Source organism: Propithecus coquereli, unplaced genomic scaffold, assembly GCF_000956105.1.
Source record: "Propithecus coquereli isolate 6110/MARCELLA unplaced genomic scaffold, Pcoq_1.0 Scaffold164, whole genome shotgun sequence".
Lineage (NCBI taxonomy): Eukaryota > Metazoa > Chordata > Mammalia > Primates > Indriidae > Propithecus > Propithecus coquereli.
In genome coordinates this window covers 1440993-1455516 of record NW_012140969.1, presented here as the reverse complement: position 1 = coordinate 1455516, position 14524 = coordinate 1440993, and the positions used below count along the sequence as shown (strand labels likewise).

General features: G+C 51.9%; 1 protein-coding gene across 1 annotated transcript in view; it reads left to right on the top strand.

The window, feature by feature from the left end:
- Positions 1-113: 113 nt before the first annotated feature.
- The window catches only part of OLFM2 (olfactomedin 2), a 74140-nt gene continuing 59729 nt past the window's right edge, over positions 114-14524 (top strand). The window contains exon 1 of the mRNA XM_012641475.1: positions 114-248. Coding sequence (XP_012496929.1) covers positions 114-248 — 135 coding nt within the window. The remainder of the gene's footprint in view (positions 249-14524) is intronic.

Below are 14524 nucleotides of genomic sequence, written 5' to 3'. Positions count from 1 at the left end.
CGCGCTCGCACCCCGCTCCGGGGCGGCTGGGTGGCGAGGGACCGAGCGCGCGGCGGCTGGCCGGAGAAGGGACGCGCGCGGCGGGCGGCCGCGGGGCATGAGGCGGGGGCGCGATGTCGGTGCCGCTGCTCAAGATCGGGGCGGTGCTGAGCACCATGGCCATGGTCACCAACTGGATGTCGCAGACGCTGCCCTCGCTCGTGGGGCTCAACGGCACCGTGTCCCGTGCGGGCGCCTCCGAGAAAATCGTGAGTGGCGCCGTGCGGGGGGCGCTCCCGGGGGGGCGTGGTGCCCGTGCCGCCGCCGCCGCCGCAGCCTCCGGGGGCCCCCGCCTGCCTGGCGCGCCCGGGTCGGGGGCGCCCTCCCGGGGCTCGGGGGCTGGACGTGGAGAAAGGCGGAGGGAGCCCCGGGACCCCCGGGACCCCCAGGCGCCTCTGCGCCGTCTAGCGTGGTCGTTGCTGCCATTACTGATTATTATTATTAGTGAGCAGTGTCCGAGTGCCAACAACGTGCCGGGCTCGCTCCGCCCCGGGTGGTGGCGACAAGGGCTGCGGATTAAGCCAGATCGGGGCGGAGCGGGAGGGTGAGATTCGGGGCCGGCGAGGGACCCTGTGTCCGAAAGGTGGGAAGGGTCTCGTGCTCTCCGAGTGTCCCCACCTTCAGGGTCTCTGCCTGGCTGTGTCTCGGTGTCTTTGAGGAGTTCCGTCTCTGTCTCTCTCTCTCCCTCTCTCTTCTTTTCCCTCTGGTTTGCTTCTCCGGATCTCTTGCTATTTCTGGCTGTCCCTGTCTCTGTGGCGCTGTCTCTGACTTTGTATCTCTTTTCGTCTGGCTGGCTTTTTCTCTCCCCTGTAGCCCCCTCTTCCCTAGCACCCCCTCCTCATTACCTTCCTCACCATGTGCTGAATATTTATACCCATAACTCGCCCTCCCTGGGAGGCAGAGGAGGCTCAGCTGGGGCCCGGGCTGGGGCTGGGACTGGCGCTGCCTCCGGAAGCTCCGAGATTGCAGCCTTCCCTTCCCATCCCCCGCCCCTCGCCTGCATCCTCAGCTTCCCTCTCCCGGGGGCAGAAGAGGGGGCCCCCATCGGGTTAATCTCAGTGGTCCTGGTGTCCTGGGGAGAAGGGAGGGGGCTTCCTCCACTGCAAACTTCCCTCAGCCTCGTCCAGAAATGCCCCCCCTCCCCGCCCCTCTGGGAGCCCCTCCCCTCTTCAATCTGTTTGTGGGACTCCTCCCAAAACGTGGGGCTTAGATTCATGGTGCTCCCTGTCTTCTGCCCCAACTTCACCAAGGCCCCTGCTTAGCTCCAAATGTCCATCATGCCAGATTCTTTCTCTCCCGTGGCTGGAAGCAAGAGGGACTTTACTTTGCTCCCAAGGGTTGCAGGCAAGTGGTGAGAGGTGACATCCCCTGGGGGGTGGAGGGGGTGGCAGGTGCTTTGTCCAGCCCCTGGGGGGAGTTGGCATTGAGCTTGACTCAGGTGAGAGCTTTGCGGCCAAATTCTCAGACTTGCAGCCCATGTGTGAAACGGCGTCTTTCTGTGTGTCTTTCACGTCAAGTGCTATTATCTGGGTATGTCCTGGTGTGTCCGTCTCTGCATGCGTTTCCATGTGTGTCTGGAGGAGTGTGAGAAGGAAGTTTATGTGCATAGCCAGCGTGGGGTCCCAGTGCCTCTTCCTGTATGTGACGGTACATCCCAGAATGAGTGTGGGTGTGTCCCTGAGCGTGTTTGGGCGTGGATGTATCTGAGTGTGTATCTGCAATTATATGTCCCTGACTCTCGGTTCGCATGTGTTACGTGATTGCCTGTGCACCTCTCAGTTTGTGTACGTGATTATGTCGCCACCTGCTTGCTGTTGCCATCTGAGGTGGGGAGAGAGATGGTGTCTCATTGAAATCGGAAGACAAATTCTCCTGCCTTCCCATCTAAGGAGTGTGAGTCTGTGTATGTGTGTGCAGGTGTGTGTGTGTCTGGAGAATGTGTACATAAGTGTGTAAAAGCATGTCTTGAGTTATGATTTTGCATGTGCATGTGTGCGTGTGCAAATGCATGTGCACAAACATTTTTGTGTCCCTGTGTGTAGACGTGTATGTCTTTGTAGGTGTGTGCATATAAGTGCAAGTGTGTATTTATGAATGTGTGTGTGCCCCTGCCTTGTATGCATGTGGGTAGGTTCCTGTGTGTACTGTGTGTTTTCTGTAAGTGTGTACGTGTGTGTGCCCAAACAGACCTGGTCTCCACTCTGGCGCATGCGGAGCTAACCGCACCTTGATCTAGTGCTTCCATGAAATCCCCTGCTGAAAGCTACAGTTTCCTCATCTATAAAATGGGAATGAGAATTATTACCTCACAGAATTGTTGTGGGTAGCAGAGATCTGCTGTCTAGATCCTCATCCATCCGTTATTTCATCTCTCCATCCATCTTTACGCCATTCTTCCATACACCCATTTCCTCATCCTTCTATCCATCCATTATCAATCATCTGTCTCTCTGTCCTTTCGGGGATCCATCCTTCTATCCATCCATCTCTCTCTCTGTGCATCCACCAATCCCCCATCCATCCATTATTCATCATCCAACCATTTCTTTATCTGTCCTCTCTGCATTCATCCTTCCACTCCTCCATGACTCTATCCATCATCTCTTCATCCATCCATCCATCCACCCACCCACCCATCCATCCACCCATCCATCCATTCGTCTCTCCATTTTATTTATTCCACAAAACTATGGAGTGCCTCCTCTGTGTCAAGCACATAGATGTTTGAAAGCCTCCAGCTCAGAGTCTGAAATAGTAGATGCTCATTTATTGATCGGATTTTGAGTCAAACATATCTGGGTTTGAATTCTGGCCCCGCGAGTTACTAGCTATGTGACCTTGGGGGAAATTCTTTAGTCTCTAAACTCCAATTTCCTTATTAGTCAGGGAGAATTTAGAGTCTCCATGAGCCTGTAGGATCCATGGGGACATCTTATGTTTTGCTCACTACTGAGCGCAAAGACCTGACGCATAGTAGGTCTACAACAACAAATATTTGTCAAGTGGCCAAATCAGCAATCACACCTTCGTAATAAGGATTTGTGGATTCCACCTTCCAATGGAAACCAATGGCAGACACATAGTAGGTGTTTAGTAAGGAGGGGTTGTTTTGTTCACTCTTGTAGCCAAGCCTGGAATAAATACTTGTCAAGTGTCCAAGTCAATTTCACTTTCCTAAGAAGGATTGGGGAGAACAAATGGGAGTGACTGGGCACATAGTAGGTGCTCAGTAAGGAGGAGATGTAGGAAGGCGTAGTGCACCAACATGGAGAAGGCTGAGGGGTTCAGGAACCTAAGCAGTGTGAATTCTCAAAGTCCTGAGACAGAAGGTTGGATGCTGGTGTTTAGCTTAATAAAAGACCTCAGCTGGGTGCAGTGACTCACTCCTGTGATCCCAGTCCTTTGGGAGGCCAAGGGGGGAGGATCACTTGAGGCCAGGAGTTCAAGACCAGCCTGAGCAACATAGTGAGATCCCATCTCTACGAAAAATAAAAATCAGCCGGGTGTGGTGCCGTGCACCTATAGTCCCAGCTACTCAGGAGGCTGAGGTGGGAGGATCCCTTGAACACAGGAGTTTGAGGCTGCAGTGAGCTGTGATTACACCACTGCACTCCAGCCTGAGCGACAGAGCAAGACCCCATCTCTGAAGAAAAATCAAATACAATTTTAAAAATAAAGTAGCTCGGTGATGTGTTCCGGGTAAGCCCAGACCCTCGAGTCATGCTTTTCACTGGCTTCTGCCTCCTCCATTTGGAGAAGCAACATTCTTGTGGTTACAGACCATCTCTGGGGAGGAGGAGGAAGGAAGCCACCGCTGCTACTACCTTTGCCAACTCTCAGCCTTAAACCATCCCTGTGGGATGGGAGCTTTCAGCGGAAAAGCTCCTCACCTGGGGATCATAAATCCAGAGCTAGACTAAGAGCTGTCAGCCCCATTGCCGGCGGCTGCCGGCGTCTCAAGGGGCCTGGAGCAAGTTACCTGCATCTTGCGTGTTATACCTCACCCATCCCCTCCTCCCCAAGGGCTGGAGGGAAGGAAGGGGAGATGGAGGGGGGTATTCCATTTGGGGAGGACCCTTTTCCTCGTGGGAAGAATGGGGAGGGGTCTGAGCAGCTATCAGGAAAAGGCTGTTTGAGGACTTCTCTATGAAGACTCCTGCCTTTTCTTGACAGTTTTCTGGGGAGGGGAAGCCACAGTTACTCTGTGTCAGTCAAGACAGGCTGAGCAACACTGCGGTAACAAACCACCTCAAATCTCAGTGGTTTAACACAGCAAAAGTTTGTGTTTTTGCTTCCACTATGTAGCTATCCTTGGCTGGCAGCTGGGGGGAGGGGGGGATGGCTCTGTCCATGGTGGTCGCTCTGGGACCTGAGATGATGGAGGCTCTATTGAGTCACGATCATTGAGGTCACAGGAAAAGGAGGTCACGGCAAATCCACCACCAGTTCTTAAAGCTTTGCCTGGGAAGTGGCATATGTCGCTTTTGCTCCCAGTTCGTGGGTCAGAGCAAGTCCCATGGCCATGCTAACCTCAAAGAAGAGGAGAAGAGTGGTCGTACCACCCTGGATCCACTAACAGAAGTGGCCAAGTATTTGTGAATATGCCTCACTCTGCCAGTCTTTTGTCTTCTTACCTAAACTGATGGGAATTCCCAGAGAGTGTGTCTCTATTCATTCATTCACTCACTCACTCATTCAACAAATATTCATTGAGCACCTACTATGTGCCAGGCATATGATGGTGAACAAGAGAGATGGAAATCCTTCATGGAACTGACATTCTAGGGCAGGGGTGGGGACTAGCAGACATGTATATAGAGACATCTGTACTATGTCAGGTGGCGGTAAGTGTGCTATAAAGGAACATAGAACAGAATGAGGGGGGAGTGAGGGGAAACTATTTTAGATTGCCTCTCTGAGGAGGTGACATTTCTGCAGAGATCTGAAGGAATTGAGGGAGCAAAGAGGGAGGGAAACCAGAGGCAGAGAGTTACAGGTAGAAGGGATGGCAAGTGCAAAGGCCCTGAGGTAGGAATATACTTGAAATGTTGGCAGAACAGTGAGGAGGCCCATGTGGCTGGAGCAGAGTGACCAAGGTGGGGAGAGAGAGAGAGAGAGAGTGAAATAGAGAGAGAGAGAGCAAGAGAAGGTGAGAGTAGGGAGGTGATGGGAGCAGGAGGGACCCACATCATGGTGGGAGGTGATCTTGTAGGGACTTTAGATTTAACTTGCAACTCCCTGTCTCCCTTTCATGGTGTCTTTTCTCTCTACTGCACTTTTAACCTTATAATATACTCTACAGAGGTGACCTATTTATCTTGTATGATTTCTCCTCACTACGATGTCATGTCCGTGAGAGCAGAGATTTTTTGCTCAATGGGATTTTGTTGACTCTCACAGCCCTGGTGCCTTGCCCAGGACCCAACACATAGTAGGTGTTCAATAAATCCTTCTTAAATGAATAAATTGATGACTCAATGGGATGCTATGGAGGTTTCTGAGCAGAGGAAGGACAAGACGTTATTTGGGGTTCACAGTCATCCTTCTGGCCCCTGTGGGGAGGGCAGATTGGAGATGGGGGCCAGGACAAAGGTGACTGTAAATGACGCTGTCTGGACCAGGGCAAGGGCCAAAGAGGTGGACAGAAATTCACTCAATGCTCCTTGCTTAAAAAAGAAAGAGAGAGAGAGAGAGAAAGAAAGAAAGAAAGGAGGGAGGGAGGGAGGGAGGGAAACAGACGTAGACTCTGTATTGGACCCACACCTGCTGCCTTCACCTGTGCCCAGTGTAGACTTCCGGCTTCTGCTCAAACACTTTGACAAGCAAAGACGTATTTCTTGAGCACCTACTTTCTAGTGGGAAGGGTACTAGGCTATGGTATGTAAAGATGAATAAGGTCCCCAACTTCAATTAGATTACAGTCTCATCCGCAGTACTTGGGGCATGCATGGTCGGCATGGTGATGGGGCTATTTCTGGAGTGTTATGGGGGCACAGAACCAAAACCAGACGGGCTGCAATGGAAGTTTCCTGGAGGAGGTGATGTCTAAATTGAATCTTTTTTTTTTGAGACAGGGTCTTGCTCTGTCTGTCGCCCAGGCTGGAGTGCAGTGGCGTCATCATAGCCCACTGCAACCTCCAAGTCCTGGGCTCAAGTGATCCTCCTGCCTCCGCTTCCCAAGTAGCTGGGACTGTAGGCACGCGCCACCGTGCCCAGCTAATTTTTCTATTTTTTGATAGAGAAGGGGTCCCGCTCTTGCTTAGGCTGGTCTTGAACTCCTGAGCTCCAGTGATCCTCCCACCTTGGCCTCCCAAAGTGCCAGGATCACAAGCACAAGCCACTACACCCGGCCTTAAATTGAGTCTTAAGGTCAAGAAGAAATTGGGCTGGATGAAGGCAGAGCAAGGACATTCCAGACAAAAGGAACAACATGGACGATGGCTTAGAGGCAAAGAGCATTCCAGCACCCCTGTGGGTGCAGAGAGACTGCAAGTGATCAGAGTGTCTGGGGAGGAGTGCAGAAGTGGCCCAAGAGGCCAGCAGGGTCTAGGGTGCAAAGAAATTTGGCCTGAGGTGTTTGTACTTCATCTTGAGTGTCAGAGGATGGGAGCCTTGGAGCAGGAAAAGAATATAATCAACAATGCATGGTAGATACTCAGTAAATGTTTGTTGAGTGACTATTGGTGATTCTCTCTCTGCCTATGTCTAGATATCTATTTTGTCTCTTCTCTCTCTGTGTGTATGTGTCTTGTCTCTGTCTCTGTCTCTCTGTTTTGTCTCTCTGTGTCTCTGTCCTTTTCTCTGTCGCTATGTGCCTCTTGTGTTTCTGATTGTCTCTCTGTCATCTCTGACTCTCGGTGTCTCTGTCTCCACATCTCTTTCATTGTCTCTCTGTCTTTTCCTGCCTGTCTGTCTGTCCTCTCTCTTTCACTGGGATTCTGTCTCCATGTCACCATAGGACCCCAATGGGAAGCCAGGGGAATGGATGAGAATTCTTGGACCTGAGAGGCCTCCTGAGCCAGGACCATGTTGGGTGTTCGGCAGGATGGGGCGAGGGTGACCGAATAAGCGAGACAACACAAGCCCTTGAAGGTCCCCAGAGAGGGGTCTGGGCTGTCCGGACCCCTGTGGGGAAGCTGGGACGGGAGCTGGGCACCTGAGCTCCGGGCCATCCCCCGGCCTTCTCTCCTTATGGCCCATTCTTGCTCCCCCGCTGCCCCTCGGGAGGGCGTCCCTCTAGGACCCAGGCCCCAGTGCTAGCTCTGAGATGGAACAGCTGTTTGGGCTGCAGCTGCAGCAGCTCATTTTGAACAAGGGAGCTGATTGCAGGAGTGATTGGGGGAGGGAGCGGGAAGGGGAGGGTAGCTAGGGCCAAAGAGGAATCAGCCTTGATTGCTGTGGCTGCTACTGCGGCTGTGGCAGCGGGTGGCCTGCCCAGGAGAGGGGAGGCCAGGCGAGGCGGGAAAAGGCAGAGGGAGCTTTGTCGGCCCAGCCGCGGTCCATCTGTCCATACTTCTGGTCCTCCCTGTTGCAAAGTTTCTCTGCCTGCACCTCCCCATTCCTGTATTTCGGAGCCTGTGGCTCTGACTCTGCAGTGTGGTCCCCGCTGTGTTGCCCGTTGGGCTGCAACTGCTGTGCCTCTCAGCGTCTCCTTTTCTCCCCGCCTGGATCTCCCTGTCCCCGCCCAGATCTTTGTGTGCCTCGGAGCCTGCCCACCTGTCATTATGAGAAGCACAGCCGAGGTCCAAGCAGCCCTTGGGAGCGCGCTTCCTCCTCTGGTATTTCTGCAATGTATACTCAGGGGCTGGAGACACAGAGAGGTGACGAATTCCCAGGGAATGGATGGAATCGTGTCCTTTAATAAAGGGATATTTGCAAAGATATCTCAATTAGGACTCATTAATTAAGCGAGCCACTTCCCCTGCCCTCTCCCCCAACCCTGCGTTCCTGCAGCCTCCTGGGACAGAACCAGCCAATGAGTGGCTGGCAGAGCCCGGCGCTCAGACAGCTTCTGGATGTTTAATTTATAACAGCTTCTCCCCGCCGTCGCATCCATCCGTCCGGAAGGGCAAGGTGGCCATGGGTGGGTAGACTCTGGCAAAGGCTGGGAACCTGCCTGGCCCCCAAAAACACGTTCGAGCGTGTGTGCACGTGTGGTGGAGCCTGCCCCTGCGTGTCAGGGGGTGTCATAGTATGTTCGAGTGTGTCTGCGTGGCACGCATGTCACTTTGTGTAAGGGGAATCCGATCTGATGGCCGCTGGGTGCGTCTGAGCCCTTGGGACAAGTTGGAGTGGGTCAGAGCTTGTCTCCTGCGTGGGGAGTGTCCGCACACGGGGGAGCACGCCTGAGCGTGGCAAGGTGCAAGGGGGCATGTGGGACGCATCTGAGGATGTGGCATATGTCAGGGCTGGTCATGGCATGGTGTGGCTGCTATGCCAGGCTGCCGGAGTGCTTGCAGGTAAAGCGTCTCTTCTCAAGGGCAGGACAAGGTAGGTCTTGGCAGGCCCCCTAGCAGGGACAGCAGAGACGTGACAAGATCTAGAGCTTCTAGGAGGAGCTGGTTGGGCGCCCCCAGCTACACACAATGAATCTCTCCCATCCCTTCAGCACTGGGAAGGCTCACACAGGAGGGGTGAGTTCCAACTTTTGATATAATATTTGCTTTTCTGTCCTTTGTGGCTTCCCTCCCCCAGTGCATGGCTTCAGGGTCCTCTACCAGGCCTCTTAGGATCACTTCCCAACCCCACACAGAGGAGTTACCAGTGTAGAGGGAAAATGTTGCTTCTCAAATTTTACCCCCCAGTTATGAAGCCCTCAGTATAATGCTCCGCCTGGGATTGGAGCCCTCAGGGGTGTGACCAAAAGGGTGATTCAGTCTTCACATAAAGACAGGTCTAATGATGCAACCCTCAGTGTAACGTCCAACAAGGTAACGCAGCCTTCAGTATAATGACAAGTCTGGTGATGCAGCCCTCAGTGTAGTGCCCATCACAGTGATGCAGCCTTCAGTATAATGACAAGTCTGGTGATGCAGCCCTCAGTGTAGTGCCCATCACAGTGATGCAGCCTTCAGTATAATGACAAGTCTGGTGATGCAGCCCTTTGTGTGATGCCAGGAGAGTGTTAGGGACATAAACAAATGTGACTTAGGTTCTCCAGATAGACACTGGCTGGGATATTTGGTGCAGCGATGACAGGGAATTTGCTTGTTGTTCTGAGTGCATTCTTTGGCTATTCCAGGAGTCCAGGATTCCCCAGCCCTGCTGGCTGAGGCTGGCTCCATTAGCCCTTGTAAATGCCACGTGACCTCAGCAGGACACCAGGCTTATTAGTAAAGCATAAGTTTTGCAGGAATGTTCCAGGTCTAACTGCAATGCTAATGAGGAGGCTGGGGAGATCTCAGAGGGCAGCAGACAGACATATACAGATGTCAGTTCCTACTGAGAGGAGACGAATGTTCATGGTTACAGGCAGGCGGGCGCCAATGGACGTGGAGAATTATACCTGGAAGGGCACAGGTATTCTTGAAGGGACACAGATGCATAACATGTTTGTGGCTTCTGGATGGACATACACATGTACATATACACATGTGTGCATGGCTGTCCAGGAGAGCACACAGACGGCCTTGGGTATTTATGGGGAGGTGATCACCTGGGCTTATACATGTGGGTATAGACATGTGCACTTACGTACGTGGCTATAGAGTGGCACATCTACATGAATAACCAAGGAGAGAGAGGACAGGTGTGGTCTTTGGGGGGGGGGCTGAGGCAGGAGGATCTCCTGAGGCCAGAAGTTCGAGACCAGCCTGGGCAATATAGTGAGACCCCATCTCTAAAAAAAATTTAAAAACTTAGCTGGGCATTGTGGCATTCACCTGAGTAGTCCCAGCTACTCAGGAGACTGAGGCTGGAGGATCGCTTGAGCCCAGGAGTTCGAGGCCTCAGTGAGCTATGATCTCACCACTGCACTCCAGCCTGGGCGACAGAGTCTGGATACTCAGTAAAGCCACCCAGGAATACAGAGCCCTGAGCCCAGCCTCACTCACCAGCCTTTTGTAGCTGAGATTTCCCCCAATTTGAAGCTCCGCTCCCATCAGAGCTAACTGCGGGAGCTGATGCACAAGGAAGGGACCGGGTACGTTCAAGACCGTGTTTTCATTGAGTAGAATCGTTATTACCATCATGAACATTCTCCTTGCAATGCAGAGAGATCCTGGCTCTTTGTGTCTAGTTCTCCAGCCTTTTCTCACGTCCCCCTGCCTGGCCTCCTGTCCACCGTGGTGTGTTCCTCCAGCCTTGCGGCTCCATCAATTTCTCTGCTCTCCTGATCGGGCTTGAGAGAGTCGATCCTTTAAAGTCGCCTCCCCTCCTCCCCTTCCCAGGTTTCCTCTCTCACCAGTTGGCGCTTCCCTGACACCTCTCTCCATTCTCATTTGCCTCCTGTCGGCCTGGGGGTGGGCGGGTGGCAGGGAGGCTGTTTGCAACAGACACCCTCCTGGCTGGCCCGGGGAAATTGGAGGTTTATATAAGGAATGCAGGAGATCTCACAAAACCCAATAGCTGGGGCTCCAGGGACTTGGAAAGCCATCATCCGTCCATCCGTCCATCTGTCCATCCATTCACTCACTTGTCAGTTCAGTTAACAAATATTTATTACACACCTACGACGTGCCGGGTGGACAAGACACACAAGGCGCTTGCTTTGGTGGAGCTGACATTTTGGTGGGAAGAGACAAACAACAAACAAATAAACAAGAAATTATCGCCGGGTGAGGTGGCTCACACCTGTAATCCCAGCGCTTTGGGAGGCTGAGGTGGGAGCATTGCTTGAGGTCAGGAGTTCGAGACCAGCCTGGGCAAACATACCCAAGACCTCATGTCCACAAAAAATGAAAAATATGTATGTTATACTGGAGACAATAACATGTAACAAAGAAATAAACACATTCGTTTTGGATAAATAAGCGCTGTTAAGAAAAGAACAGGCAGATAGGAAAGAGTAGGGCTGGGGAGCCTCATTATGGTGGGACATTGGGGTAGGCTCTCTGGGAGTTGGCCATGGAAAGAAGGGGGAGAAGGGCATTCTGGGAGAGGGAACCGCATGTGCAAAGGCCCTGAGGTGGGAACAAGCTTGATGTGTTTTGGAAAGAGAAGGTGAGAGAGGGAGAGGGGGTGAGGTTGAAGAAGTTGGCAGGGCACTCCACATTCAAGGCCTCACAGGCTGCAGTGAGTTGTTGGTGGTTTTCTGGTTTTGTTTTTTTTTTTTTTTGAGATAGTTTCCCTCTGTCATCCAGGCTGGAGTGCAGTGGTGCAGTCATACCTCCCTGCAGCCTCAAACTCCTGGGCTCAAGCAATCCTCCTGCCTCAGCCTCCCAAGTAGCTGGAACTACAGGCATGCGTGATGATGTCCAGCTAATTTTTAAATTTTTGTTGTAGAGATGGGTCTCGCTATGTTGCCCAGGCCGGTCTCAAACTCCTGTACTCGAGTGATCCTCCTCCCTCGGCCTCCCAAAGTGCCAGGATTATAGGCATCAGCTGCCAAGCCTGGCTGTTGTTGGTTTTTATTCTAAATGCAGTGAGAAGCTGTTGGATGATTTACAGCAGGGAGAAACGCCTTAATCTGATTCACATTGTTTAAAGATCTCTCTAGCTGCTGGGTTGGGGAATGGATTCCAGAAGAGGAGAGTCGAAGCAGGAAGACCAGGGAGGAGATGTGACTGCAGCAGCCCAAGCAAGACACAGTGTTGTCTGGGCCAGGACAGAGGCAGCTGGGATGGTGAGAAGTAGGCAGATTGGCACCAGTCTTGGAGGTAGAGCCATCAAGACTTGCTGTTGGATCAGACGTGAGGAAATGGGGAAGGAGAGGAACAGGGAAACAGTGTGGTGGCTGCAGAGAATCGTGAGGTCTAGGCTAGGGAGAATTTCTTTTTTTTCTTTTTGGAGATAGGTTCTTGCTCTGTCTCCTGGGCTGGAGTGCAGTGGCACAATCATAATTCACTGCAGCCTCTAACTTCTGGGCTCAAGTGATCCTCCCATTTTAGCCACCTGAATAGCTGGGACTGCAGGCAACACGCCACCACGCCTGGCTAATTCTTTCTTACATTTTGTAGAGGTGGGGTCTCGCTATGTTGCCCAGGCTGGTCTTGAACTCCTGGCCTCAAGCAATCCTCCTGCCTCGGCCTCCCAAAGTGCTGGGATTTTAGACATGAGCCACCACACCCAGCCTGGGAGAATTTCTAGAAGACAAGGCAGACCAGATATAAGGCAGATCACCCTGCTTCTTAATAGCTAGGAAGTCATAATGGCCTGAACCCCCTTCCATGCACTATGGAAAGCCAGTGTCTCCCTAAGATCTCTGTGACTCCTTGGAAGGGCTTATATTCTTTTGGTCACTGTTGCTTCTGACTTCCTGCTTCTGCTGAATTATTATTCTTCACTTGGCATCTTGTGCCCTTGGGTCTTTGCTCTGACCTTTACCGAGACCAGGAGGGAGCTCAGCCTCTGGGGTCATGGAGAGCCTCAAATGCCAAACCAAGTCACTCAGACTTGATCCTGAAAACAGTGGAGCCATTTATCCATCCATCTATTTATTTATTCAGCAAGTATTTTGGGGGGACTTATGGTGAATCCATCATGGGAGAAACGATGGTGAACCAAACAGACACGGGCAGGTGGAGCTTTCTGCAAAATTCGGAGACAGGTGATGATCATGTAATTGCAAATAAATGTCAATGGCAGTGTAATAACAGCTTCAAGGAAAAGATCCTTGGTGCTCTGAGAGCTTCCAATAAGGAGATTTGATCTAATTTGGCAAAGTCAGGGGAAGCAAGAGCTGAGATCTGACACAGAGAGCAAAGGGTGCTCTGGACAGAAAAAATCTCTTGTGCAAAGGCCCTGGGGTGCAAGGAAGGGTGGAAAATATGACAGACTAAAAAAGGCCTTGGAGGGCTGGGTGTGGTGGCTCATGCCTGTAATCCCAGCACTTTGGGAGTCTGAGGCAGGAGGATCACTTGAGGCCGGGAATGTGAGACCAGCCTGGGCAGCCCAGCAAGACCCCATCTGTACAAAAAATTTAAACAATTAGCCAGGCATGGTGGTGTGCACCTGTAGTCCTAGCTACTCAGGAGGCTGAGGCAGGAGGATTGCTTGAGCCCAGGAATTTGAGGCTGCAGGGAGCTATGATGGGCCACTGCACTCCAGCCTGGGTGACAGAGTGAGACCTTGTCTCTGAAAAAAGAAAAAAATAAATAAAAGACAGCCTTAGAGTGGGCAGATAGCACAAGATGAAAGCAGAGCGACAAGGACAGACCCACAGGGCGCTGTGGTCATGTTAAAGAGTTTTATCTATTCCTAAGAAAAGGAATCCACCAATGGGATTTTGGCTGGGAAGATGATATGATCACCTATCCAATCGGGATGAGTGTGGGAGGGACAGGAAGCTAGGTAGGAGGGAATCATGTGAGCATGCGTCATGGCTGCCAAGCGAAGGAAAGATATCAAGAAAGAGCAGTCAACAGAGTCGGATCCTGCCAAGAGGTCAGGAAAGATGGGGGACTGGAAAGCATCCATTGGATTTAGAAACATGGAGGCCATTGTCAAGTTTCCCTGAGGTTCCCATATATAGACTGACTGGTGAGGAAAAGAGTACATGGAGGTAGACCAGATGGACTTGCTGGGCTGCAAGGATGGCTTGGGCCATTGAATAGTGATAGAGGTAGAGAACCAGGTGTGAATTCTAAAGATAACCAGGAGTTGAAGCCAACCAGACTTGGAGAGGGAGTGGGAATGGAGGTTAGGGTAATGCCTGGGTGTCTGACCCACTCCCCTGTGGGCATATAGAGTTGGTGACCTGGGGAGTTATTGAAGAACCAGGTTGAAGAGATATCTTGCATTTCCTTTTGAGCATGTTAGGATGGAGATGTTTTAGAGACATCTTGCAGGGGGGAAGGAGGAATCAAGATTCAGATGAGGCCAGGTGCAGTAGCTCACGCCTGTAATCCAGGCACTCAGGGAGGCTGAGGCAGGAGGATCACTTGAGCCCAGGAGTTGGAGGCTGCAGTGAGCCTGGGCAAACATACCCAAGACCTCATGTCCACAAAAAATGAAAAATATGTATGTTATACTGGAGACAATAACATGTAACAAAGAAATAAACACATTCGTTTTGGATAAATAAGCGCTGTTAAGAAAAGAACAGGCAGATAGGAAAGAGTAGGGCTGGGGAGCCTCATTATGGTGGGACATTGGGGTAGGCTCTCTGGGAGTTGGCCATGGAAAGAAGGGGGAGAAGGGCATTCTGGGAGAGGGAACCGCATGTGCAAAGGCCCTGAGGTGGGAACAAGCTTGATGTGTTTTGGAAAGAGAAGGTGAGAGAGGGAGAGGGGGTGAGGTTGAAGAAGTTGGCAGGGCACTCCACATTCAAGGCCTCACAGGCTGCAGTGAGTTGTTGGTGGTTTTCTGGTTTTGTTTTTTTTTTTTT